Below are 24,795 nucleotides of genomic sequence, written 5' to 3' on the forward strand. Positions count from 1 at the left end.
AGTAATACCTCTTCTCGGAGACAGATATTCAGCTTCTCAGCACTAGTCTGCCCCACGAAAATCCTTTTAGCGCTTCTCCAAGGCTCTGCGTCAGCCCTACTAGCCTCTACGTAGCTCCTGAACCCTCTGCATCAGCCCTGTTCGCCTCTGCCTCAGCCTTTTGCCTCTCTGCATCAACTCTCTGGCCTTCCGCGTCACCCACGCAGACCCCTCTCTCTCGCTGCCTCTACATGGCTCCTGCTGCCTCTGCGTCAGCCTCTTCAGTCACTGCGCTGACCCTCAGGCACTATCTTTGCCTCTCTGTTATGTACTTACTGCCCCTCACTGCAACAGATCACTTGTTCAAATTTCTCAGCAAACCTCGCTCCAAAAAATTGAACTAACTAATCAATCTTGGTGTATCTCCAACTGACCCTCAAACCTCCTCTTATACTTTTCCTGTTGAGTTTTCAACAGTCGAGATTAAGTCTCTAATCAACGGCTAAGATTAGATTTGGCTTGATCCATATCATTTAGAACATATTGACACAGTTTTATATTAATACCCATTAATATTTTAATTTTCCTAAGTTTAGAGTCTAGACTTAGGAACCCCATTAAAAATATTAATTATTTTAATATCACTCTAACCGGGCGGAATTTCCCCAAACCATTTCTGGGTCTTCAAGATCTCATGTGCTTTAGCCTCTCCACCAATTTTCATGGCTAGAGCACATCTGATGCTACCACAAATCAAAACTCCCTCTTAGCAAGGAATGTGCTCCAATAATGCTCCACCACTGAACATCACAACTGATCCTTCCGCACCGATACCTGTGTTGATGCTTGGCCTACTGCCCAACATCCACTGCACTGCTGCTTCCTGTACTGCTGCCCATGGCTCTACCACTGCTACATCTGTACTGCAGCTCCCTCTCAACATGCTGTCCATGTTGCCCATAGCACTGCTACTGCTAACTATTGCACTACGACTCAGTTACCAAGAAGTAAGTAACTGATCTACCCAAATCTAACATCCTTGTCAGTCCGGAAGCCTCCTGATGTTGAAGCTACCTCTGCTGCTATCCGGTGCTCCCTCTTCTGCCTTTGCGCTGCTGCAAGCACCTCTGTGCCTCTCGCACTACTGCAACCTCCATTGTGCCTCTCACATTGCTGCAAACACCTTTGTGCCTCTCGCACTGCTACAACCCCCACTGCGTTGCTACAAACCCTTGCACTCTAGCACTATCTTGTCGCTTCATCGCATCTTGCTTCTACCGACATCCGCCATCTTTGCTACTGTCACTTAGGGCTCCCGTAGACGGATCTGGTCCAAGAGTTTTGGGTACCTCAAGGATCCTACCCCTCATCTTTTGTAGTCCTCCTAACTACAGCTCGATGTCAGCCCACCTCTTCTCTAGAGGTGCATGAGCACTCATGGCACAGTCATCATCAGTCTCGACTTCTTTCTCCACCTTAGCCGGAGCTACCTTGGAGTCAAAAGCCTCTCCATTATTCTTCTTCCTGGGACACTGGGATGCATAATAACCCAGCTCCCCACAATGGAAGCACTTCACCTTAGAGATATCCTTCTTCTTCCTCTTCCCCTGTTGTCCCGTAGATGCCAGAGCCACATCCTCCTCTTTCTTGATTCGACCTCCCTTGCACTTCGACCTTGGTCAACCGTCTGATCTCTTCTTGGCAAAGAGTTGCCCACATCTCTTCCCATCTTGGAAGAGTAGCTTTGCCCAAAATGCCTTGGACAAATGTCTCCCACTCCTCGAACACTGCATTCAAAGTAGTCCTCACCATGAACTCCTAATCCGGCGTGGCGCCTATGGAAGTAAGTTGGTCCCGAATCTCCTGCAACTAAGGAGGTATAGATCTATCTGCTCCCCCTTCTACATCTGATACAACCACAGCTAATTCTCTAATAGCATCTTCCGCTGCACAGAAGTGCCCTGATACAATGTCGTCAAAGTATCCCACATCTCCTTTGTCGTGTTCTTTTCGGCAATATGTGGTACAACATGATCCTTGACCCCATCAAGGATTATGCACTTTTCCCTCGCCATTGCATCCTCATACTTCTCATTATCAGCTGGGTCGACTAGGATAGCCACAGTTCTCAAGGCGAAGCCCTTGATGCGATGTCTATCCAACACTAACAGGATCCTAGCCTTCCAGATGACAAAGTTGGAAGCCCTGTCCAACTTGTCTTGATCCCTCAATCCATTCACTGCCATTTCCACTCCTCTTCTGAATTCCCTTTGAGTTTCGACTTCCCTCCTAGAAATAACCCTCTAAGTCCTGCTTCCCTATTGGAAATCTTCCCGCCAACTATCGAACTGCTCCTCTCCAATCCTCTTTGCAACTGCAACTCGGATCTGAATTTCTTGAAATCCGTCAAGGCAAGGACTCCCTCTACCTTCATTTTGTCTCATTAGGTACTGCTCTGCTTCGATAGAAACAGCGCCTCACCATCTTCCCATCCACAATCTACCCACGGCTCTTTAGGCCCCAGCAACTGAGCCTTCCAGCTCTGCGCAATCCCGACAAAGGCTGAATCACTCCTCTGGCCAACTGCGTCAAGCCTACCTGGCTGAGTAGGATGACGTGGCTCTTCGTGAGCCTCTTTTGCCTCTCTCTGCCTCTACGCTGGCCCTCTCTCTAGCTTGAAATGATGACGCAGGCCCTCTGCATCACTGCTTCTCTGCTGCCTTCTGCTTAGGAGCAGCTTTGTCACTCGGGACAGCTGCTACTGTTGCAAATTTCCGAGATCTTCTCGTGCCTTCAGTCCTCCTGTAATTCGCAATCCTCTGATACCATGTTGAAATCTCTAAGTCTGACACCTTAAAAATCCCTACTACATTATCTGGTTTATTTCACCTACTTGTTTATTCCATTAACAAGTTATTTATACATATAAATACTGAAAATAAACACAAATGCAGCCTTAACTCATATACAGATCAGCAACTGAAATACTAGACAAACACACAAGGGACACCGTTATTTTTGGACAATCGTCCCCAGAAAAACCCAATGCAGGAAAACCGATGCAACAGTTCTGAGAGTTTTATTATTATGCAAATTTCTTGAGTACAACTAGGGTGTTGAACTAGCTCACCCAACAAAGAGACGGATATTCAGCTTCTCAGCACTAATCTGCCCCACGAAAATCCTTCTGGCACTTCTCCAAGGCTCTGCGTCAAACCCTACTAGCCTCTGCATAGCTCCTGAACCCTCTGCATCAACTTTCTGGCCTTCTATGTCACCCATGCAGGCCCCTCAGCCTTTGTGCAATCTCTAGCTGCCTCTGTGTAGCTCTGGCTGCCTCTTCAGTCATTGCACTAACCCTCAGGCACTATCTTTGCCTCTTTGTTATGTACTCACTGCCCTTCGCTGCAACAAAGCACTTGTTCAAATTTTCTCAGCAAACCCCACTCCAAAAAATCGAATTGACTGATCAATCTTGGTGTATCTCCAACTAACCCTCAAGCCTCCTCTTATACTTTTCTTGTTCAGTCTTCAACGGCCAAGATTAAGTCTCTAATCAACGGCTAAGATTAGATTTGACTTAATCTATGTCATTTAGAACATTCTCACCCAGTTTTATATTAATACCCATTAATATTTTAATTTTCCAGTTGCTGCAATAGGATTCCAGTTTTCGGAATTTTCACATCCTTGAGCCCCTAGGGCTTTGGCCGCAAGCCTTTCCCTGCCCTTTTAACCCTCTCGGCCTTCTTTCTCCTCCTCCGTCCTCCCTTTTTTCCCTCTTCCTAGCCCTTGGCTCGCTCTGTCGAACCTCTCCTGCCCTTCCCTCCTTCCTGGCTGCCTCTTCTCCCAAGCCGCATCTTCATTGAGGCCTAGCTTGCCCTCCTTGTGGGTTTTCCCTCCCCTCGGCAGGCCTCTAAGGCTGCTGCTAGCCACAGCCCTTATTAGGCTCGTCTTGCCTTAACACAGGCCTCTAAGGCCTTTTTTCTTTAACAGTCATCCTCATAAGGTTAGGTGTAGCCTTGCCTTGGCTTATAGCCTTCCTCCTAGCCCTACTTTGTCCTCTTTCCATCTCTGTCTGAGCATTTTGACTTCTGAAGCTAATCATTGGAGTATTTTGCAGAGAAATTGGGTAAAAGTTTGTGTTTTCAGGTGGCACAACTATTGGAGAAAATTTGAGTAAGTTGGGCAAGTTTCTTCAAGGGCCCAAGGCCTAAGGGTTTGACCTCTAAACCCCCTAATTCTCACTGTTTTGTTACAGGAAGTTAAATCTCTCATAACAGTGATGAAATACACCTTGAACCAACATAAAAATCACTTACACATTACTAAATATATCAGCAAATCACTTAGGCAAATTGAGCATTGTTCATTTGGCAAAGATCTGGTAATTTTGATGACTTTCACATCCGCATAATAAGCATAATCAAGTCTGATATATCAGTGGCATAAGCATATTTTTTCACTGTTGGTTCTCTATCTCAAGCATTCTAATCTAAACTAAAAGGAAAGCAAAGATTTTAGGACTGTTTGGCATATTTTATTGAAATATTTCACTGCTGTCCTAATTAGCATAAAAGATTCACTGTTAGCTTACAGTTGTTGAAGAGGCTCTAATTGCTTATGCTAAGATCTGAAATCCTAACAGTGATATCTTATTCCATTCTCGAATTGGATTTCAGTAGTAGGTTGTTGTGTTTTGGGCATCATTGGTTATATTAAAGGGAACTCTAAAATAATTCTCTGCTGTCGTAAAAAAATTATCAATTGCTGTTATAAAGGTTATCGTTGGATCATAATAAGTACATATTGTGGAAGGGACAGGTAGCATTAAAGTAAGCTTATTGTTTCTATTGTTTCAAGGATATTACTTCATCCTTTTCTTGTGTGATCTCTAAAGGTTTCAAGTTTTGCACTAATAAGTTAACTCTTTAAAAGGTACATTCATCTCATAATCTAATAAGCTTGATTGCCTAAGAAAATAAGCTGAGTTGCTCATTGGATATTGATATTGTATTTGAAAAATCTAAGCTTGATCTTTTCCCTTTGATATCTAATCTTGTTAACATCAAAAATTTTGGTGAAGAAGTGCTCTCATTTTTTATTTTTATAGCTAATACCTTTCGTTGAATGATAGCTTTACATTGGCATCCTTAAAAGAGCATTGATAATTTGGCTGTGTCCTAATTAGATAAATGCTCTAAGCGTTACTTTGGATTTATCTTGAGCATATTGATTATTTTGTTGAGCACATCTTGATATTGTATTAGCACTTGTCTTATGGTTAAGATTGTCTTTTGAATATCATTGTCAAGTACTTGTTTCCTTAACTCAAGATTTAATTATAACTTAAGTACTTAATCATTAAGCAAATCTTAACCTAAGCCTCACTCAACATCCTTGCATTGCATCCTAAGTTTAGTTGCAGTAATAACTTACCTCCAAGCATAAGCTTGGTTGATAGACTTCTAGGGCCACCCTTCTCATATAGCTTGAGGAGCTTAGCAACTCTTCGGTGGTTAACATGGTGACCTTGCAGTCGTCAAAGCCATAGTCTCTGCACGTTGGAGGCATCTGGTGATAGGAGCCTAACAGAAGGTATCATTAATCAAGTCCTTGCTTGCTTCCTATTGGCCTCCTTCTCACAATCTACCTTGGATCCTAGCTTCAAAATAGTTAAGGGAAGGTCATACTTAAATTAGGCATTTAATTAAACATAACCAAGATCTTTGCATATCACCTAGGTTCTAGGATTTGCATTTCATATAAGCTAGTTAAGCATCAAAATAGCAATTGTCCATCCGGTTACTTGGTCTTAATTTAATAAGCAAGAGTGTTGACTCCATAAGGCACTGGTCCCAAATATAAATTTAATCTAATCCTTAAAATCTCGCTAAATTTAACCAGGTAGCTAGGTCACTCAACTATGTCTCCAGACTCGTTGGTTCCCAACTTGTCCTTCATCATCTCATTTCCATAGTGTCTACCCCCCATAGCCTGTTGTTGGGAGACAGCTAGAACGGAGAGGTTGGGGATAAGAGTGACAGCCCCGACCTGAGTCGTTGTTGTGGTGCCTGTACAATTTGAGCGACAATAGGCTGCAGATAGGCACATAGAGTTTTAACAGGCTGCAGGAAAAAATATGCTGCTCCAGCAACACACGGGTGGCACGATTACGAAATGATAGACCTGTTTAAAGACGACTGGAATTTTGGCAGAGAGTGGAATGGTTCTGAGTATGACAGATCTGACAATGGTTGCAGTAAGAGGCAACCCTTTGGACAAAGAAAGCATGCATAAAGAATAAACGCTCAAAACTGTTCAATATCGTAGAACTACAGGACCTAAGAAGGACAGGTCTGGCGGGCTGGAAAATGGCAGACCAATTGAGACCTAAAATTAGGCTAGGCCACAAAATTAGTGGCTCACAATAATTAGGCAGGGCATGAATACGCCTGTAGCTCTGATAGCATGTTAAACACACATGGACAAGACAGAATATAAGATAGAACATTCATTGCATTTATTATTCACAATAATGTACATTTATACAATTCCTTGTGACCCTTGGTCTTCACATACCAAGTGGTCTCTTGGACTCCGACGACTGTTCACAGTCCACACCAACCCTTGGCAGAAAGGTGTCCAACAATGACCATTAAAAGTGGGATCTTATAATAAACTCTACCAAAAGCCAAAGTCAAATAAAAGGTGGTAGGGAGTGGGAGGGGATGCCACTTAAGATATGCAAACAACATTGAATCTAAAAGCACAAACTGTGCTTCTGCCAGCTATTAAGTTCACTTTTGACTCTTTAATATGTTTCAATTTAAAAAAGAAGGAACGAGTTACTAGAGTAATCTGGATTCTGGACCTCTACAGTTTTATAGAATTTTAGTTTCCAGGTACATCTACTTATGCAACAGGGTTGTATCCTGTACCTCTTATATCAATATGCACATGAAATGAACCCGTAGAGTTCAGAATCATAAAATTTGGTTTGCCACTTGCTGACAAACCAACTTTGACTAAGCATAGTTAAGTACTGGAGAATCCGGATTGCAAACACCACAAAATATTAAACTCTTTCTCTCATAATCTTCAAGCTTGAACAACCCAAAGTTAAAATATAATAAATACCTTTTTTGCCGTTTCATCAGGGTTCTCATTATTCTCCTTTTTCCCTCCAAATAAACTTTTCACACAAAGGACACCGCTGTGGTACCGGCCTCGCTGGCCACCCCTTGGCACAAAACGAATGTTTTGACGATTTGCATGACCTGCAAAAGTAAACAAGGAAGCAATATCAGAATGTCCTTCACAAAGCAAGGGCCAAGGTAAAGCAAGAGAATTGCATCATTGCTCCTGTAACATAAAAAGGCAGTACCCTTGCAAAATAAAACAATTACAAAGAAATTGCTTCGAGAAAAAGAATCTTCACAAAAATGTTTTGGATATTAGCCACCCCCAAAAAATATTGGTCATTGCATTCTATTGAACCTAGAATCAGGTGACAAGAATCAAGCTGGCCAAATGGCCACATCCTCCATTAGAGTTAGGTCCAACAAGAGTTTTTGTATGTAACATAGCCAATCTGAGCATCATCAGTTGTGTTGTAAACCTGCTCTGTTGATATTAAACCATATTGAGTAACACATTTTTTCTGTTAAGATGTGTTGAAAAATATACAGCCGTTTCAACCTAAACCTTTGTCTAAATGTCTTAAGCCTACCTCCCACCCACCCAAGAAATGGAACACATAAACACAAAGAGAACAAACATTCAAATAAATCTATGTAAGAAACATGATAAGGTAATAAGAGGCAGAGTTCAATAAATGAACATATCCTTCTCCATTTATGATTTAATTTTACAACGACTTTCAAGCAGTAATATACCATAAACCTGATGAAGAGCCATGGAACCCAAGCCCAAAAGATGTATATATCATGAAGAAGAAAATACAAGGGTGTGCTAACAAACAATGAGAAGAATATCAGCAGCTTCACTAACTGGAGGCTATGATATTCCAAATTGGATTGTACAGTTGTAATACAATATAAGTGGAACAACCAAATAAAAACGTTACAGGACCTGTAGTTAGATGAGGAAACAAAATATGAGTTACTACAAAAATCTAATGAATTGAAACAAAAGCACCTTCACACTTACGTTCATTCGGAAGAAGAGAACAAGCATAAGTAAAATAGGAATAGCATATATATATATAATGCAAGAAAAAAACTTCTTTACTGCAAAGAGACAATCAAGTTTCAACCCTAACCAAGAAAACCAGAACTACATAGCAGAAGTGACGAACTAGAAAAAAGAACAGCATTGCAAAGTTTAGGACAAACTCACATGACCTTCACAGTGAAACGGGATTGTGGACAAAAGCCAAACCACCAGGAAGAAAGAAACTCCACAATTTGTATAAATCAAAACATAGAATGAAAAGCACTTCTCATAAACTTGGCAGCCTCCTAACCAATGTTTTACAACTCACACACAGACTTGAAATCGGTCGAGGGTCAACTTGGATCAGACTCAGATTGAGTGAGATCAAACCGATTTCAATGACTCAATTTACTAAAAATAAATAAAATATTTAATTTTAATGGAAAATTCAAAAAACATATTTTAAATATTCCAACTCATCATTCCAAAAAATTATTGAAATTTTGAAAGAAAGCATTATGAATAAATGAGCAAGGACATTTAAATGACAAACATAAATGACTGGCGATGTTCCACCACTGCTTATATTGGAACAGCAAAATCTTGCACTTCTCAAGATAAACTCCAAAAGCTCAAGTGTGAGATCCATCATACCATAGAGAGGGCCACTATCACCTCACCAACTCTCTCCTCACTTATGGCCAGCTCTCCTCTAGCTCAAGGGCGATTCACCCAATATAGTGGATCTCGCACTTGAGCTTTTGGACTTTATATTGAGAAGTGAGGTTTTACTGTAACAATGAAGCGAACAAAGTTCCTTCTACAGATTAATTACTCCAAAAAGACTTGGAATGTCAAGATATCCATTTAGGATATAAATATTATATTAAATAAAATGAATAATGAATTACAAATGAGAACGAGACGCTTGCTTATATACCAAGCAAGTGTCTCTTCATGAAGAGTCATGTCCTATTAAACATGCCTCTTCAACCTAATTACTAGCTTAACTAACTATTATTTATGATATTTATCTTTTACATTATATTTATATTATTTATATATTTTATTCGTTACATTGCCTCCTTCCTCAAAAAGCTTTGTCCTCAAAGCTTGTCGATGAAAAAGGCTTGATCTCTTTTTTCGGCTTCGAAAGTCTTTCTGTCTTGGAATAGTCATCCTCGTTGATACAAGTTGATATGATCTTCTTAGTGACAAACAAAATTTTCGCACTGAGAAGAGATCAGACCATCCCAGATTAATCTTCTGTATAGCATTTTGATCACTAAAATTTTGTAACGACTTGTCAGCATAAGACGGAATTGATGTTACGTCATTATTCTCTGAAACATTAATTTGTTGTCTACGATTTGAATGGTCCTTATACACAGCTTGGTTGATTTGTCTATTCTCATGATTCGGATGCCAATATAAAGTTTTTAGATTTTCTTCTGGCGAAGATGTTGTTGAATTGGTTATGGAACATTCAGTTGGGATGTCCATTGTCTGAACTGCAGCATCTACGTGTGTTGCTTCTTCAACTGACTTGTCTTCTTGAGTTGTCATATTCATTGGATTGGTATCCATTCTCTTACTTTCAACTTGAACTATTGTGACTGGAGATTTCGATACTTCTTCTTGAGTGACTTGTTCCAACTTATCTTTTAATGCTTTCTTATCCTCCTTAAGTTTCTTAGTTTGATTGAGTAGACTTTGATTATGGTTTCTCAGACGTAAAAGTTCTTTGGTTTTTGATTCATCAACCTTATTTTCAGTGTTTTGAATTTTAATTTTTTCATCTTTTAGATCTCTGATTTATTCTAATAAATTTTTATTAAGGTTCTTTAAATGTAAATTTTCCTCTTTTTGTTCTGATAAATGTTGCTTGAGTTCTTTCTTTGAGACTTCAGTCTTCTTCACTTGTGCCAGTAATTTTTCAACGTGGTCCTTGAGATGAGAAATTTCTTCGTCCTTTTCCATTATTTCTTTGTAATGTATATCCACAAGATTTTTCTGTTTGCATTCTAACACTTCCTTGCTTTGTTGAATTTTTGCTATTTTGTCATTCTCTTAATCTTTTAGCTGCACTTTCTCGGTACATTGGATAACATCATTCTATGGAAGTGATGATGGATGTAGAGAATCGAAGAAGGAAGCCATTCTCTTTCTCTTCTCAATCTGTCGCTCAAATATTGTAATTAGTTGTTCTATATCTCTTGTGAATGATTGTCTTTGTTCCTTTCTCATGGATTCCATATTTTTTCTTTTTCTTCACTTCTTTTATATTCCTTTTTTTTCAACAATTTATTTTTTTTTCTATTTTTTTAATTTTTATATGATATATTCTCTCTCCTTTTTTTAAACTCTCTTTCTATATAATTTCCACTTCTCTCTTATAAAAATCTAATATATATATATATATATTTCAAATATTCCCTCCTTCTTCTTCTTCTTTTTTTGTTCACTCTTTTAATAAAATTTGTATATAATAATAATTTTTTTTAATATATATAATTATGAATTATATATTATATAATTTTAATTTATATATATTATAAAATTATAATTATATAAAATTTATATATACTTTTTTGAGACCCGCTTTTCCTTTTATATGTAACTATATAAGGTTTATATAGTATCCCTTTTTATAATTATAAAATATTTTTTTTTCTTAGAAAATTGGATGAGCGTGACTCTTGGTACGGTCACAATCTTTAGATTTGAACGATTAAAATTATTTAGATCACACCTTTTTTCTCCAATGTTTATCAAAATATCTTTCACTTTTAAAATACCATGGGTTGTTTTTAAGGCCTCCTGTAAAAAGTAATGTTTACCTTTCACGTAATAGCTTTTGTATCTTTGTTTTTTCTTTAACTTTTAAAATACCATGGGCTATTACCATGGGTTGTTTTAAAACCTCCGTTAAAATGTTCTCCACGTAAAAAGTTAAACGTATTCCTTTTGTATTTTTTTTTTCTTTTAACTTTTTAAAATACCATGGGTTGTTTTTTAAACCACAAGCTTCTCGATGTAAAAAGTCTTAAATATACTTGAAAAGGTTCCCGCTTATCTTTATTATGCACTTTTTATCAATAATGTAAAACCTTTATATATATATATATATATATATATATATATATATATATATTATTTCCACTTCTTTTTTTTTTGTTCAGAATATATTATTTCCTTTCCTTTTTCTTTCATATACCCTTCTTCTTTATTCTTTATTATTTTATTTTTTTAAATAGTAGCAAATGGCCAAAGACCTAAAAAATGGAGAATCTCCCAATGTGTGGCGAAACGCTTCAATTATGACAACAACAAGGTTGATGATAGGTTGATAGCCAAAAGCCTAGTGATCAACGAAACGTGGCTCTGATACCAAATGAAGCGAACAAAATTCCTTCTACAGATTAATTACTCCAAAAAGACTTGGAATGTCAAGATATCCATTTAGGATATAAATATTATATTAAATAAAATGAATAAGAATGAATAATGAATTACAAATGAGAACCAGAGGCTTGCTTATATAACAAGCGTCTCCTCATTTCATGAAGAGAACAAAGTTCCTTCTATAGATTAATTACTCCAAAAAGACTTGGAATGTCAAGATATCCATTTAGGATATAAATATTATATTAAATAAAATGAATAAGAATGAATAATGAATTACAAATGAGAACGAGAGGCTTGCTTATATACCAAGCAAGTGTCTCTTCATGAAGAGTCATGTCCTATTAGACATGCCTCTTCAACCTAATTACTAGCTTAACTAACTATTATTTATGATATTTATCTTTTACATTATATTTATATTATTTATATATTTTATTCGTTACAAACAAGATCATCATCATCAATATCACCCTTGCTTCTTGTTAGAAGATCGAAAAGGCAGAAAGATTTTCTTATATTGATAATTGTGCTATTCCTGAGTTCTTATTAACTTTGTTTATTTCTTTAATCTTATTTTCATCAAGCAATCATCAAATCACAACATGAAGATCAGGGACACCAAATATAGACACTCAGCCAAGGAATCTGCTCAGCGAAAATCTTAGATGTTGCTGCTCCCTCTGACCGCTAGAATCACTAACGCGAGCAACTCAATTTTTCTGCAACCCTGCAACTGAAAATTGAATTCCTACCCCAGCAATTCGGCTTGTTTGTCTAAGCACTACGCTGCCTCTAAGAATTTCGGCCTGCTTAGGCACTCAGCCAAGGAACCTACTCAGCGAAAATCAGAGTTGTTGCTGCTCCCTCTCACTGCTGGAATCACTAACTCGAGCAACTCAATTTTTCTGCAACCTTGCAACTGAAAATCAAATTCCTATCCCAACAATTCGGCTTGTTTATCTAAGCACTACGTTGCCTCTAAGAATTTCGGCCTACTACTCCCTCTGAGCAGCGAAATTCTTCCCTTCACTTATGAGCTTCCTGGCTAATCACTCACGCTCTGATACCATGTGAAAATTTCATCTATTGCAATAACTGGAAATTATTCCCCTAATTGTTAATTTAATTTTACAATTTATTTGCGCATACAAACAACAAATCATTTTCTATAGCAAATTTCACCATAAAAACACTGTGGAAAATAAAATACTGGAAGTTGAGAAATTCTTGCACACACAAAAATTTAACACGGTTGTTTTTTGACAATTGTCCCCAGAAAAACCCAACTGTAAAAATTTATGTTTTCCCACCCCGGTTTTCAGTTTCTCCTTATTTCTCCCATGTAGTTAAATGCCCATTCCCATAACCATACATTTAATAGACTGAAAAAAAAAAAATATTGCTGAAAACACAAATTCTGGAAATTTTTCAGAATGCTGGAAATTGCAGAATTAAAAATCAGCGATCAAAAACATTCATTAAAACACATTAGAACACTGATATTTTTTGTCAACTTGACCCTGGAAAAACCCCCTACAACTCTTGGGGAAAACCAGTTTGAGAGCTCTTCTTTATTTCTGAAAATTGCCTTTTTACAGTGAGAATTATTCAGCAAAAATCAGCAAGCAAATTTACAACTTATCTCCTTTCCCGTGCCTCACAACAATCTGGAAATTACAGCAAACAGGATAGCAATAAATGTTGTACGGCCTCCGTTTTGTGTGCAAAAAAATCAGCAAACTGCTCCTCGATTTTTGTGCAAAAATCTGCCTTTCACTATGTGCTGAATCAGCTGTACAAATCTCTGCTCAACTGCTGCCTTGGAATGTGTGCCAAGTTGTTGTCTCCTTCTCCTCCCTGCTCAGAAATCTCTCTTGCTCCCTTGCTCTCCTTCTCCCAATCTGCTCATGAAAGAATGAATGACATTTTCCTCTTTTTCCTCCTTTAATATAACTCCAAGTGACTTTTGGGTGATCCAAGTGACTTTTGGGTGATCTCTAAATCCAATGGCTGAAATAGATTTAGATCAATGGCTGAGATTAAATGCTCATTTAAATCTCACTTTCTGTTTTTTAATTCACCCCACTTTAATAAAGACCCACTTAGTCATTTATTTCCAAAGTCACTTTTCCTTTCTAATTTTTCATTTACTTTATAAAAGTTACTTTAAAATTAGACTTAGTAACTTTATCACTTAAAGTCACTTTTAAATTAGATTTAACTTTATAAAATTATAAAGTCACTTTAGGAGAAAAATTAAATTCTTTTGGACACTTTTCCCTAGGCCAAAGATCAAAGCCTAAGGGAACCACCTGTCCTCCGGTACCAAATTTCAACAAAAATTTCATCTATTGCAATAACTGGAAATTATTCCCCTAATTGTTAATTTAATTTTACAATTTATTTGCGCATACAAACAACAAATCATTTTCTATAGCAAATTTCACCATAAAAACACTGTGGAAAATAAAATACTGGAAGTTGAGAAATTCTTGCACACACAAAAATTTAACACGGTTGTTTTTGGACAATTGTCCCCGGAAAAACCCAACTTGGGAAAACCGGTGCAACAGATGAGGGTTTTGTTATTATTCTTCAGCAGCAATTATGAGTACAATAATTTAGATGCTCTATTGGCAATCTAATCTAAGGAAAAATACTGGAAAAATTATTGTGAGAATTTTCTCTCACCCCACAGCTAATTTTTGTCCCCGAAATTGCCTCCCTAGCCACACGCAGATCCTTCTGCGTCAACCTTTGCGCAGTGCTTGTGCAAAACCTCTGGGAATTCCAGCCTACCTCTCACTGCCTCTCCCAACACTGGAATACTTCCTCTAGAAATGTTGCTGACCTCCTCTACCACCTGCTACTCACCCTCTAGATCTATCTTCTCTGTTGAGTCTCTACTACTAAGAAAATCGAATTCTCTGGGCAACTGAGTATCTGCATTGTGGTGCATTCTCCATCACCACATTGATCACTTCTTATATCTTCCTGTTGGGACTCCAACAGCCAAGATTAAATCTTAATCGATGGCTTAGATAATTTTTGGATCGATCAGTGTGAGTTTCTAGACAATTTTCACCTTGACTTAATTAATTTTGATTAATTAACCAATTTTCCTAAGTTTAGACTTAGGAAACATTAAAAAATTGGTTAATAATCTAATTAAATCATCTCTAGGTCAAATTTCCAGAAATGATTTCTGGGTTTTGGAGATTTAATGTATTCTAGCCTCTCCACCAAATTTTGTGGCTAGAACACATCTGATGCTATAGAAACTAAAAACGTAGTCACCCAGAGCATAGTTTTTGGACATGGAGGCACTTTGAGACACTCCTTGAGGCTTCCCCTTAAGATTTAGAGTTGATTATGATGATGGGACATCTCCTTAGCCCATTTCACACCTTTATTGTGGCATTTATTGCTAAAAAAGGAGATGACATCATGCTTTTGGAGGATACTGACCCATACATGTGGGCATTTATGGCATTATTTTATTATTTTGAGTTGTGGGGTTGACTTGTGACCCCTTGTCTTGTCAAAAACTCAAAGTCGAACTTGTTTTAACTTTTAGGGCTTGTAGGATTAATTGTTTATAAAAGTGAAGGAATAGAACTCATATAAATAAAGGATCCCTCCACTTCTTTTCATCATCACAAATGTGAATTCAGCCTCCTTAGAGAAACTGTGAATTGCCTTGTCTATTTCACTACTTGGTAAACCTGTAACTTTTGTGGAGCATCTTTATATTGGAGATTGATTTTTGCATTGGGGACGTCTTTTTGGTATTGAAAGAAGGGTTTCTTGGAGGAATTTGCAGGCTTATTGTTGATTTTTCAATATTTTGCATGTGAATGAATTTATACTAGGGTTTCTAGATTCTCCATCACTAAATGTATATTGTTTATTGGAAATCTTGGTGAAATTTTGCGTGTTAAAATTATTCTTCCTTGAAACCTATAGAACTCCTTGGGTGCATCTTCTCTATTTAATTTCTCCCCTCACAAAAAACATAGCTAGGGTTTTGCAAGAGGAAAAATATTTTTACCCCATTACTCTAACCAATTTTCATCTTCCATTAAAAAATTGCCCTAAATCTCCATTAGCCCAAGTAGGAGTAGACACTGGCCAAGGTTGTGTTGATCAAAAATTATTAAAACTAAGATATTTTCCTTTTTTTAATCTCTCCTAAGCCTTTTAAGGCAAGCTGCTTGGGCTCTTCTAGGGCCGACTTGCCATAAGAGTGAGTTTGAGTGGGATGCTTGTGGATGAAATTTCAAGGTTTGCCCCCATAAACCCTTTAAATGCAAGATCTATCATTGAATGTGGTAACACTTCCCTAAGTAGGGTTGAGGTCGTCCTTTCCAAACTCCTTTGCACCATTAAAACCCTAATCCCTAGCCTAGCTTCAACTTGAAGCCTCTTTGAGGGTTTACCCTATTACTTTGTTGATATTAATCATTAAGGAAACCCTTTATTTTACTTCTACATGTCTAGATATTCCTTTATAATTGCATAACAATAAAACCCTATCTTGTAGCACTTGTTAGCTAATCGAGGGTTAGAGTACTTGTTCCTTTATAAAGAAGATATGGGCCTATTTTAGCTTTAATGTATCTTTCCCTAGGTCATTCATATCACCTTGAGCCCTCTAATAAAATATGGCTATAGGTGAATACAGGGAAGCCACCCTTGTGAAATTTCACTAAACAACAGGAGGAAGATTTTTGAGGTGACAATTGCAATCCTTCCTCATTGTTGCCATACGGTTTGGCCCTTCCCCTCACAAGGCCTGCTAGATTTTGTGGCAAAATTTTTGGTGTCATTGCCAAGGACGAGTTGAGTCAACCTCCTCGTAATTTGAAGTCTAAGATTCAAAAAAAATTTGGTGAGAATAATAACCTAAAGATGACAACATAGATTCTCATCTGGCGACTCTAATATCTGACACCACTATTTCCCCTAGTAGCTCGTCTGCAAAAGTCGTAGCCCCAAGGAAGAAAAGAATTATCGGCAAGATGACTACTACTTCCACTTCTCCTATAGCTCCCAAATCTCTTATGGTTAGAAGCCTCTTCAACACTTCTTCCACTCTTGACACAATGGCTAGGACATCGCTTAGCGCAGCATTCAAACCATTGGGTGTAAGTAGGTTCCCTGATGCTCCACCTAAATTGCCTAAACATCTTAGATCCATCTTAACTTTGAATCTACTAAGCATCGAAAGGGATCAAATCTCTTTTCATTACAAAAGAGGTTTGCATCTCAAGATATTTGATCCCTCTTGTAGCTTGGTAGATTTGGAGTTAAGATGGATCTAAGCTGGTTTAATTATTAATTATAAATATAATTAATAGTCTTACTTTTTTTACTTTATTTTATTTTCTTTTTATTTTTATGTAATTTGACCAAGTCAAAAATTTTAACAGGGCATTACATTACAACATCTCTACTATACTAGGCTAGAGAGCGCCTCTTGGTGCAATAAGTATGAAGAATGGCTACCCAAATTCAATGGAATTGATGTTGTCACAGTTGAAAAGCATATGCATGAATTTTACTGGGTTGTGAGTGGAAAATTAATAGAAGAGGAAGACATTGTCATGATGTTGTTTGCCTTGTCCTTGGAAGGAAGTGTTAGGGATTGGCACTTAGATTTACCCACAAGTAGTCTTAAAAACTGGGACCATTTCCAACAAGTATTTGATAGAAGGTGGGCCACAGTTAAAGAAGGCATGCAACTCTTAACTAAGTTCCAAGGAGCCAAAAAAATTGAGAATGAAAGTGTTAAGGAGTTTACACATCAAATTGACAAATTGCTTAATTCCCTCTCTTATATAGACTGGTTGATCAAACCATCCTTGACCAATACATAAAGGCCTTCCCTAGACATATGGCCTATACTTTAAAAGATAAGGGACCCCAAAGCCTAGAAAAAGCTAAAACCTTAGTCGTTAAAATTGAATAAGCTCATCTAAGATTGATATGCTTTCATATCCAAGGGATAAATTTGAAGTCAAGTCAAAGCCAAGCACTCAAATTAACCCCACCCTATAAGCTTTTGCTAAAAAAATTTGACAAAGTCGCAACTGAATTGATGCAAGGCATATGGCTATCATGAATAAGCTCTCAATCTTGGAAAGGGAGAGAGGATTCCAACAAAACTATCCCCTTAAGTCACAATTTAATAATGAGAGGCCTCCTAAGAGAAACCCTTACAATGGCAAGAATACCTCACAACATAATGTGCCTAATACACTTGCCCAACTAATGTGGTTGTCCAAGAAGGGTTTTCTTGGTGTCAAACATGTAATGAGTTCCATAGTCAAGAGGAGTGCCCTTATAACCAAGTGGAAGAAGAGGAAAGCCCAGAGCACCTAAATATGATTAATGACCATGCTCCTTTTACTACCTTGCTTAATTAATCATTCTCCCTTTCTCAACAACAGAATGAAGAGAACAATCAAGAACTTAGTGATGATCACGATGAGCTAATAAATGATGTTGAAGAAGGAGGTAAGCTCAAAGGGTTGCATTACTCTAGGAAGAATAGTGAACCAAATCACCCTCAAGAAAGTAGCAGCAATAGCAATATCCCTCCAGAGTCAAGACAGTCGGGCCACCTATACCCCCTAAAAACATCCAAATCCAAATACATCTAACTCCAACAACGGAGTGTCTTTGGATGTAGACTTAGGAAGTGTCTTGTCAAAAGTAAATGTGCTTGTACCACTCCTAGAGTTGGCTAAACTTGAACCCCAAAGAGGGCAAGTTAGAAAGATCCTTAACCTTGAGAAGTATAAGGACCCTCCTATTTTACTACAAAAGATGTATGATGATTAAAGAAACAGATGGCATGCACCATTCCTATTATCCTTAGTGGTCAATAACCTCATATTGCACAACTATATGCTTGACTCATGTGCCTCTGTAAATGTCATGCCTTATAGCGTCATGAACCAGTTGGAAATGTAAATTACCAGGCCATATAGGAATGTGTGGGGTTTTAATTCAAAGTTTATCCTTGTGCATGGTTTGATAATATGTCAAGGTCTTATTAGCCGCTAACAAAGACATTTTTGTGCTAATGGATATTGTAGTCAATTATGTTCTAGATGCATGGGGCATGCTTTTGTCTAGAAAGTGGTGTGCCTCTGTAGGTGGGCAACTACAAATGGATTTGTAATGTGCTATCATACCCATTATTGATGGGAAACCATTTATCTTGTATACAAAGCCACACATGCCTAAACATGTTGAAGATATAGAACCTTTCATATTCCTCAAGCATCCTGGTAAAGCCAAACTTTACACATCTCCTTCAAACCTGCAAGTGGAATGGAAACACTTTGAACCAAAATTTCTTGAAAGACCCAAACAGATTAAGTTGATGTCAAGAAATGTTTGTCAAATCAAAACAGTGCCTATGACTAAAGGCAAGAAACGGACGTATCAAAACACCAAAAAGAAACAATGTGTTCAAAAACAAGGCAAGGATTTCCAAGTTGGGGACCTACCCCTTATTGAACACAACCCATGTCCTTTTAGGGTCCACGACAAAGTAAGGGTAGGTTACTTTTACATTGCAAACCTTGAAAATGAGCCTTTGTCCTCCCTATGGAAGGCAAGTGCCTCACTTCGTTTAGTGGAACCTAATGCATTTACATCTAGATACTTGCATTGCATTTGTGTGTTTGCATTATTGTGTGTGCATCCTATTTTATTCATTATTCACATTAGTGTGTAAGCATAGTAAATTATAATGTATTTAGCTAACTTTTTTTTTATATGTTGATTTGGGGTAGCATCGGATGTGTTCTAGCCATGAAAATTGGTGGAGAGGCTAAAGCATATGAAATCTCCAAGACCAAGAAATGGTTTGGGCAGAATTTAACCAATTTGGGAGATATTAAAATAATTAATATTTTTAATGGAGTCCCTAAGTCTAAACTTAGGGAAAATAAAATATTAATGTGAATTAATATAAAACGAAAATAAAACATTAATGTGCATTAATATAAAACTGAGTTAGAATGGTCCAAAAGTCATGAATCAAGCCAGATCTAATCTTAGCCGTTGATTAGGGACTTAATCTCGGCCGTTGAATTGTCAACGAGAAAAGTATAAGAGAAGGCTTGAGGGTCACTTGGAGAAGGAGTGATCAAAGTTGCAACTGAGGGGTAGTGAATGCAGTAGCAGAGAGGCAGAGATAGTACCGGGGTCCAGGAGCATCAGCGCAAAAGCCGGGAGAGGGTTGACGCAGAGCCAGCTAGAGGCCACGCAAAAGCAACCAGAGGCCACGCAGAGGCAACCAGAGGCCATGCATAGGCAACCAAGAGCTGCGCAAAGCCTGAGGGGGGCTAGCGTGGGAGACGCAGAGGCTCCAGAGGCTGATGCAGAGCCCAAAGAGGCTGACGTTGGGCAGACGTTGGGCCAGAGAGGCTGAAGTAGACCCTAGAGGTTGACGCTGGGAGATTTCGTGGGGCAGATTGGGGTTGATATCTATCTCCGACTAAGAGGTACTACTGCCAAGGGCATTCTCTATTGGGTGAGCCATTCCTGGCACCCAGATTCTATTCTGAAACTGCTTAATAATAAAACCCTCAGATAGTTGCATCGGTTTTCCCGCATTGGGTTTTTTCGGGGACATTAGTCCAAAAATAATGGTGTCGCTTGTGTGCTTGTTTTTCATTTAGTTGATGATATGTTTGTGTTGAGGTTGTACTTGTATTTATTTTCAGCGTTTACATGGTAAATAACTTGTTAATTAACAAAACAAGTAGGAAGAAATAAATCAGAAAGTACAGGAAGGATTTCTAACAGTTAGACTTAGAAATTCCAACATGGTATTAGAGTGTGGTTGCAGATCACAGGATAACTGAGGGCGTCAGCCGAGCAGAGCAACAGCAGCAGCAGAAACAACTGTCCCGAGTGACAGATGTTGTTCCTAGCGAAAAAACAACAAAGAAGGGGTCGAGCCAGGAAGAGGATCGCTGTAGTGGCAGAGAGGAGCAAATCTGACCTATGTAGTGCTCGATCATCTTTCTCAGTCAGAGAGGATTGACGCCATGGCCAGGTGGTGCGGATTTTGCTGGTGCCGGGATTGCACAGAGCCTATAGGCCAGGTGGTGCTAGAGGGCTAACCAAGGCGAGAAGCAGTGGCAAGGGGTTCAAAATCAAGGAGGAAGAGGAGGACGGTGCTCTAGCATCTGAGGGAAAGCAGGAGAAACGGAAGAAGAAGGACCTCTCCAAGGTCAAATGCTTCCACTATGGGGAACTGGGTCACTATGTGAGCCAGTGTCCAAGGAAGAAGAGCAAGGGAGAGGCTTCTGAGACCAAGGCTATGCCAGCAAGGGCGAAGAAAGAAGTGGAGACAGATGATGACTGTGCCATGAGTGCTCATGTGCCACCTGAGAGGAAGTGGGGAGACATCAAGTTGTAGTCAGACGGACGACAGGCGATGAGGGGCAGGATCCTTGAGGTACCCAACCTCTTGGATTATACCTTGTTACGGGAACCCCGAAGAGGAGTAGCAACACTGGCGAATGTCAGTAGAGAGGGATGCGGATGGAGCAACAGAGAGTGCTACAGTGCATGAGTCCCGGGACAGCGCGAGGCTAGAAGGATGCAATAGTGCGGGAGGCACGAGAGTGTTGCACCAGTGCAGGATGGCACAAGGAGGTGTGCAACGGTGCGAGATGCAGGGAGATGTTGCAGCAGTGCAAAGGTTAATAGAGGGAGCACTTGTCAGTGACAAAGGGAGCTTCAGCATCAGGAGTGTTTCTAGCCTAACGGAGATGTCAGAGTTGGGAGATCAGTTACTTACTTCTCAGTAACCGATTTGTATTGGAGCAGTTAACAATGGCAGTGTTATGGGCAACACGATGCAACATGATGAGAGGGGTTGCAGTGCAGATGCAGCAGTGGCAATGGCAGGGCTATGGGCAGCAGCACGGATGCTGAGGGAGTTGTCATACATATGCAGCGATCGCAGTGGCAGGGCCATGGGTAGCAATGCAGCAGTGCAGAGGATGTTGGGCAGAAGGCCTAGCATCAGCACAGGGACCGATGCAGGATGATCGGGGTGATGCTCCGTGAGGAGTATTACTAGAGGGAGTGTTGATTTGGGGTAGCATCGAATGTGCTCTAGCCACAAAAATTGGTGGAGAGGCTGAAACACATGAGATCTCCAAGACCCATAAATGGTTTGGGCAGAATCTAACCAGTTTGGGAGATATTACAATAATTAATATTTTTAATGGAGTCCCTAAGTCTAAACTTAGGGAAAATAAAATATTAATGTGAATTAATATAAAACTGAGTTAGAATGGTCCAAAAGTCATGGATCAAGCCAGATCTAATCTTAGCCGTTGATTAGGGACTTAATCTTGGCCGTTGAATTATCAACGAGAAAAGCATAAGAGGAGGCTTGAGGGTCACTTGGAGAACACACCAAGTTCATCAAGAATTCGATTTTCTGGGGCAGGGCTTCCTGAGGAAAACGAAGGAGTGATCAAAGTTGCAGCTGAGAGGCAGTGAATGTCGTAGCAGAGAGGCAGAGATAGTACCGAAAGCATCAGCGCAAAAGCCAAGAGAGGGTTGACGCAAAGCCAGCTAGAGGCCACGCAGAAGTAGCAAGAGGCCACGCAGAGGCAGTCAGAGGCCACGCAAAGGCATCCAGGAGCTGCGCAGAGCCTGAGGAGGGCCAGCGTGGGAGACGCAGAGGCTCCACAGGCTGACGCAGAGCCCAGAGAGGCTGACGTTGGGCAGACACTGGTCCAGAGAGGCTGACGCAGACCCTAGAGGTTGACGCTGGGAGATTTCGTGGGGCTGATTGGGGCTAATATCTGTCTCCAATTAAGAGGTACAACTGCCGAAGGTATTCTCCGTTGGGTGAGCCATTCCTGGCACCCAAATTCTATTCTGAAACTGCTTAATAATAAAACCCTCAGATAGCTACACCGGTTTTCCTGCATTGGGTTTTTCCGGGGACATTGGTCCAAAAATAACGATGTCACTTGTGTGCTTGTTTTTCCTTCAGTTGATGATTTGTATGTGTTGAGACTGTACTTGTATTTATTTTCAGTATTTACATGGTAAATAACTTGTTAATTAACAAAAAAAGTAGGAAGAAATAAATCAGAAAGAACAGGAAGTATTTCTAACAGTTAGACTTAGAAATTCCAACAACTATAATTGCAAAGGTGACAATCAACACCCTACTTCCTATCAACAAGTTGTTTTGACTGTACAAGTAACAGGTCTACAAGCCCAGGGATGGTTGGGGTTCTCATGCACTCCCTATTCAAGCATATGGATCATGCACTCTACAATGAGCACATGTCTCTGAGTTGGAGCTAGATGTTACCCACCAAAATGTGGGTAACCCCATGGGAGAAAAAATTTCTCCTTTCGAATCCAGCCAACCAGCAACCCTACAATGCTCAATACATGATATTATGCCATGATCCTCCACCATTTGCACCTGTCAGACACCTCTCACCATCTGGCATTCTTCTTCAAGTAAGGTGAGTCATCATTCAGCAGGTACTTTAACAATCTTACAATCATGTGCAATCATTCAACTGGTTCCATGACCATGGCACCTTGCCCCAAAGTCCCCCCCCTCCATTGTCACTATTATCACAAGCACCAATGGATTGAAAGGTTAACCTAGGACCTGTCACTTCCCTTAAGGGTTGGAAAAAACCAATAGAGTTGACCATCTAGCCATCATTAACATAAGTAGGGAACACTTTTATGGGACTTGGTCTAGTTAGGTATTTGAAGGTGATATTAGTTTGAAACTTTGAAGTGTTATTGCTCCCTTATCAATTAAGCCACTATGATGCATCTATGGTCATTGTCCCTAATGATTGGTGAATTTCAGTTGATCTTGAGATGGTTTTGACAGGTGGTTCTTCACATAGCAGCAATGGTGACTTTCACTTGATCTTGAGATGGTTTTGCGAGGTGGTTCTTCACATAGCAGCAGAGACCTTTAAGGGCACATTACATCACTCCACTACACAACATGCCCGAGCAATTTTGCACCTTCCAAAGAGCAGTGATGACCTTGTAGATGCACCATTGCCACTGCAGAGTAGAGCGTTGGGCACTTTGATGGTTCCATATGTGAAACGTTGAGCTCCTCATACAAAGTGTTGGATTTACTTGATATTGTATCCAATAGACCCAGGACACCCCCGAGCTCGCTTTGAAACGATTTGATGTGCGTTGCTTGTTCCATAGTCTTGATGATGATACTCATCCCCAAGATGACAAGGGAGGACTTGTACTCATTCTTGGAGCCCCAATGCTAGAGAGAGAGAGAGGGAGACGTCACCCATCTAGCCATTGAGAGGATGACATAGGGCACCCAAAGCATTGTTTTTGGACATAGAGGCACTTTGAAACACTTCTTGAAGCTTCCCCTTAAGATTTGGGGTTGATTATGATGACAGGACATCTCCTTAGCCCATTCCACACCTTGTTGTGGCATTTATTACTCAAAAAGGAGATAACATCATGCTTTCGGAGGATATTTATGGCACTATTTCTCATTTTGAGCTATGGGATTGGCTTGTAACCCCTTGTCTTATCAAACACTCAGAGTCAAACTTGTTTTAGGGCTTGTAGGCTTAATTATTTGTAAAAGTGAAGGGATAGACCTCATATAAATAGAGGGTCCCTCCACTTCTTTTCATCATCACACATGTGAATTCCGCTTCCTTAGCGAATTGCCTTGTTTATTTCGCTACTTGGTAAAAATGTGATTTTTGTGGAGCATCTTTATATTAGAGATTGATTTTTGCATTAGAGACAAATTTTTTGGATTGAAGGAAATCTTTCTTAGAAGAATTTGTGAGCTTATTGCTGATTTTTTAATATTTTACATGTGAATGAATTTACGCTATGGTTTCTAAATTCTCCATGACTAAATGCTCATTGTTTATTGGAAATCTTGGTGAAATTTTGCATTTTAGAATTATTCTTTCTTGAAACCTATAGAAGAACTCCTAGGGTGCATCTTCTATATTTAATTTCTCCCCACACAAAAGAGATAGCTAGGGTTTTGCAAGAGAAGAATTATTTTCCCCCCATTACTCTAGTCAATTTTCATCTTTTGTTAAAAAAATTCCCTAAAACTCCATTAGCCCAAGTAAGAGTGCGCACTAGCCAAGGTTGTGTTGATCAAAAATTAACTTAAAATTTTTCCTTTCTTAT

At 39.2% G+C, this 24,795-nt stretch overlaps 1 protein-coding gene across 3 annotated transcripts in view; it reads right to left on the bottom strand.

Moving 5' to 3' along the window:
• The window catches only part of LOC149265808 (nucleoid-associated protein At2g24020, chloroplastic-like), a 235,006-nt gene that overhangs the window by 202,952 nt on the left and 7,259 nt on the right, over positions 1-24,795 (bottom strand). For all 3 annotated transcript variants that reach the window (XM_089429745.1, XM_089429746.1, XM_089429747.1), the window contains one exon: positions 7,120-7,259. In XM_089429745.1, coding sequence (XP_089285871.1) covers positions 7,120-7,259 — 140 coding nt within the window. The remainder of the gene's footprint in view (positions 1-7,119; positions 7,260-24,795) is intronic.

The sequence above is a fragment of the Pinus tabuliformis genome, chromosome 6, assembly GCF_031772625.1.
Source record: "Pinus tabuliformis cultivar Carrire ecotype Pingquan chromosome 6, CPIR1, whole genome shotgun sequence".
Lineage (NCBI taxonomy): Eukaryota > Viridiplantae > Streptophyta > Pinopsida > Pinales > Pinaceae > Pinus > Pinus tabuliformis.